General features: G+C 35.8%; 1 protein-coding gene across 1 annotated transcript in view; it reads right to left on the bottom strand.

Moving 5' to 3' along the window:
* Window positions 1–388: 388 nt before the first annotated feature.
* LOC150108909 (histamine H1 receptor-like) overlaps window positions 389–4,718 on the bottom strand; it is a 15,753-nt gene continuing 11,423 nt past the window's right edge. Inside the window, exons 2-3 of the mRNA XM_090414495.1 lie at window positions 1,965–1,969; window positions 389–1,867 (exon numbers count right to left, since the gene is read on the bottom strand). Of these exons, the coding sequence (XP_090270621.1) occupies window positions 389–1,867; window positions 1,965–1,969 (1,484 nt within the window). The remainder of the gene's footprint in view (window positions 1,868–1,964; window positions 1,970–4,718) is intronic.

Genomic DNA, 4,718 nt, shown 5'->3' with positions numbered 1-4,718 from the left:
TTTATATTGGTATATAGAATATCTGTTTGAGATTTCCTGTTACTATGTTATATTTTTTACGTATTGAAACTCAGATATAATATTTACAGTAAACCTTTTCTCTCAATTGTTACTTCAGAATATTGCTAAATTCCAATTATAAATAGTTATTGATATGCATTCTATGATAAATAATCTTACTAGTATAATTTTTTTTATACGTAAAGTGTTGTATGATTTAGAAAATATGGCAGTTTAGAATACTTAAGAGACAACTTAGTTGAGATTGCTTATATTTACAATTACACATTTTAAGTAGGTAGGTTGACTTAAATACGAGGAAAAGTCACATGTTATCGGAAGTCTGTCCCAAAATATCAGTGCAGAAGATTCAAACACTTTTCGATAATTAACCATATAAATCTGCCCGGTTACTTGTGGACACTGGATATGATGCCTTATGGTACGCACTTTTTCGGAATATTTTCTTAAATGCCCTTTTAAAATTTGTGTTGCACAGTGCGTAAAGAAAGGGGTTCATAGTTGAATTCAGATAACCGAGCCATATGGCAGCAGTGTGCACATTTGGATGAATACAGTCTTCACAATATGCAGTCACGATAAAAAGAATGATGTAAGGTAACCAGCAGCAAACGAAAGCTCCGATTATCACACCAAGTTGTCGAGCAGCTTTTTTTTCTTGGCAAAAATGGGACGGGGTTTTTCGGACAACCCTCAGTCGAAGAGCTGTCGTTAAGGTTGGGATGAACTTACAGGTGGTGATATTGATACGAGGAATGGGCGGGATTGCTTTGGGTCCGTTGCTTGTAGGCGAGCAGTCTACTGAACTATTTATATCCTGTTGTGATTCATTATTGCTCTGCCGTTTTAGTAACGGAGGACAATTCTTTAGGTGGTCCATTGAATTTGGCTCTTCGGATAGTGTGTCCTCATTTGGCTGCATTGTACAAAGATATGAACTAGCTGTTGAAGCCAGTTTAGTTTCATTAGAAGTGAACTCCGAATCATCATCAATGTTTGGGGAATCCGGCCTTTCTTGTTTCCCCTCTAAGTCACTCTCAGCTACATATTCGACTTGCACATTTACTTCATCAAAATGCTGCCCGGAATTCGTCTGTGGCTCTTGTCGGTGCAGTGTGAAAACCGTCAACTGGTGAAAATGCCGATGCTCATTTGAAGTACTGCTACTGAAATCGCCGCTAATTTGTGAACTTCTAGAGGTGTATCTGTCGGTGTCTTGCACTCTCAGGGTCTCTTTCTTCTCTCGACCATTCGAAATGTACGATGGATCCGTGCCAAGATGAGCTTCGGTGTTTGGGATTGTGGAGTAATCACAACTGGATGGATACCGAGACACTTTTGACTTCCCCACTTCGAATTTGCTCCTCTTCTTGATTTCATGGAAGATCTTGAGATAAATGCAGATGATGAGGATCATTGGTAGATAGAAATTGGCCGTTGAAGCCGAAAGTTTAAAGAATACATTGTCAACGAACTCTGTTTCACACACTGTTTCTGGTTGCGAACGAATACCGCCATTATACCAATGATGCCACCCGATGATAGGAATAATCCACATGGCTGATACTCCCCACACAATGGCGATCATGACCAAGGCGCGCTTCTTAGTCCTTTTACGCAAATACTTAAGAGGAGATCGGATAGACCAGTATCGATCTAGACTTAGAGTTAAGAGATTGAGGATTGACGCAGTGCTGGCAGTGTAATCGACAGACAACCAGAATTGACATACTGTTTGGCCAAAAGGCCATACTCCTGTTATAGCGTACGCAGAACTGATTGGCATGACAATCATTCCAACGGTCAGGTCAGCTACAGCAAGGCTCAGAATGAAGATATTGCTTACCTGGAAATATAAACAAGAAAAGATTTAAACTGAAATAAATGCAGTCTTGAGTAACTTAATTTACTTTTTTATTTATTTTTCTTCGAAATTAATATACTTTAACTATAAAATAGACAATATTTTATTATAATTAAAAATACTGAAAAGAATATATTTGAAGATCCTTGATTTTCTGTATCTGATTTAGTGCGGCTTTTGGATTGACGAACTTCAGAAGTTTTAGGAAACTGATTTAGTGTGTGTGTGTGTGTGTGTGTGTGTGTGTGTCCCTGCAATTTTTCAGTTACGTATGTACTAAGTGAGTGATCAAACAGTTCACACACACAATCATAGTTTCCTGTACTTACATTTTCCTTATCATAATAACAAGAAACCCACTAGCTTCTGAATCCCTTGCTTTTAAGTGACCATTTCATTAATTATACTAATAAATTTCTTAATCGTTACAAATATGATAGCAGAAGAAAGGTCGATTCCAGCACAGAATAAAAGGTTATTTTCAGGTTACCAACTGAGTCAATCTTTGACAAGCAGTTTCTGTCTTCCTCTCGGAAACTGAGGATTTTAATCACGCTTCTCAGAAAAAAAAACGACTATATAACTCACTATTTCTGATAACAATACTAGTAATAAAGTTTAGGACCACAAGATGGAGACTCTCGGCAGTTATCTGCTCTTCTCTTCTCTTACTCCGATGCTTCTAAAATCCTCCATAACCATGGATTAGCTTTCGGCTATCCATCGACTTCACTTGCTTAAGGCTAAAAGGGCTCCGTGTACTAAATCGAGAGATGGATGGTTAGAAAATTTGCTTTATTTTATTTTTTTTAGAAAATAAATATCTTTATTTGTATTCTGGAAAATGTGCGACACTGACTGGGAAATTGGTGGTAAGTACTGAAATACAGATGAAAATATAAGATGGAAAAAAATAATAGGTGGTGGGCTCTATTTCGTTTTTTGATAATATACAGAAAGTGATTTGCAATAAATGAAATTTAAACAATACTTTGTGAGGCATCTCATTCATTCCCGAAGCAGAATGGTAATCTGGTCCTTGTTGAAGTCGTTTAGCGTTTAAATTTCTCTCGCCCATTTATGGAAACAGTTTCGCCAAACGAACAGATTGTATACTCTAATTAATTTGTTATGTTCTCTTTAGTAAGTTATAGCGAATTCCCAACCTTGTTATGGGCAATCGTCAGTCAAGTTATGGCAGTACTACCATGGCAACCGGCTGTTACTGACATAGGCCTTTATGTCTTAAGAGTCGGTGCACCAAAGAAAAATAATTGATGTCGGTTACGCGAAACAGCACGCGCTGAAACTTTGTAACTTGGATTTACGAAACACAGAAATATACGAGCTCTGATCATTAAACGAAATGATTGATTCATGTGCTTTATTTGATCTCAGCATACTTAAAAATTAATAAATTTTCTTTAGAGTAGTTTACCTACTAGCACGTATTCACTTAATCTGTCATTCTTTCGACTTTTAGAGTAGTTTTATGTTATAACTTATTTAAGCTTTTGTTGTTCTTTCTTATAATGACTGGATTCACCATTCATTATAATTTGGATTCCCCCCCCCCTTCAAAAGTTGTCGTAAACATATAAGAAATTTCCGAAAGCCAAACTTCTTTGTTTTCAGAAGACAATCTTTGTCAGATAATCGTTATTATTTCTAATCAATGCCATGTTATCCAAGTCTATAATGGCTATCAACTGCCAATTTTCAACACTCAATTTGTTTGCATCTGGAAGGGAAAAAAATCCCATCACCACAGTTTGAGACTGGCTAATTATTCTTTAGAACGTAAAATTTAAAAAAAAAAAAAAGAAAGAAAGAAAAAGAAAAAAGTTCCTCGCTGTCTTGACGGGATTCGAAGCATTTTTAGCCGAAAAGGATATTCGGGACATTAACTTGTAAAGAACTTTGCATGTATTTTAATCATAAACTATAGCTGTAAAGCATCACATGGAAAGTAATGCCATGTTTAAAGGATGAAAAGCGCTATAAAATTATTTCTGATGAGTGCTCTTCTTACTTTGCTACGTTTGTCATCCCCCGCCGTCTCTAGTTCAAAAATATTGTTCAATTATTCTACTCATCATGTATTACTGCTAAAACGAATGTCATTACCGATTATCTGCTAGTACAACTGCATATGATATATGCAGTTGTACTAGAATATATGTACATGTTTATTTTATATGTATTTTCACGATTACGACATTGTCGCTCTCGACGATTTCATAATTTATTATTATTATTATTATTTTTTTTTTTTATTGTCAACAATGGAATAGTTACTGATTGATGACTAAATAACTTTTTATTTTTAATACCAATCAAGAAGGTAGGGAAGATCACACGAACTCAGCCGGAACTATCATTTACACTTTGCAAGCGTACACTTTACACTTTATTTTTTACATTATATATTTACACTTTACAAGCGTTATCCGAAAAGCTAATCATGATAGCAAGATCTTTTAGGAGTATTCATCATATTCATCATGAATTCTTTGCAAGTTGGCATTTGACTTAATATATACTTTTTTAATATGCATATCAGATAACACGTGACTATCAGATGAAAAGCCCTGATAAAAGTCCTTTGCATTCTAGACGGGATTCGAACCCGAGTCTTTCCAACCAATGGACATCGTCAAAACCGATTCAGGTACGAAGGCTGTCTCAGATTATTACTGCCATTAAACCAAAACAAAACAGTTCTTTAGAAATGGCTGAAAGTCCTCATTCTTCTTTAGAAAGGTTATATTCTTCTTCTTCTACCCTTTGTGCCTGATCCCATCTATTTGGGGTCGGCCTTCTTACATGATGT

This window comes from Typopeltis vanoorti, chromosome 2, assembly GCF_054136105.1.
Source record: "Typopeltis vanoorti isolate ZY-2024b chromosome 2, IOZ_Tvanoo_1.0, whole genome shotgun sequence".
In the NCBI taxonomy this organism is placed as follows: domain Eukaryota; kingdom Metazoa; phylum Arthropoda; class Arachnida; order Uropygi; family Thelyphonidae; genus Typopeltis; species Typopeltis vanoorti.
The sequence above is the reverse complement of the archived record's forward strand: the minus strand, read 5'-3'. Positions and strand labels throughout refer to the sequence as shown.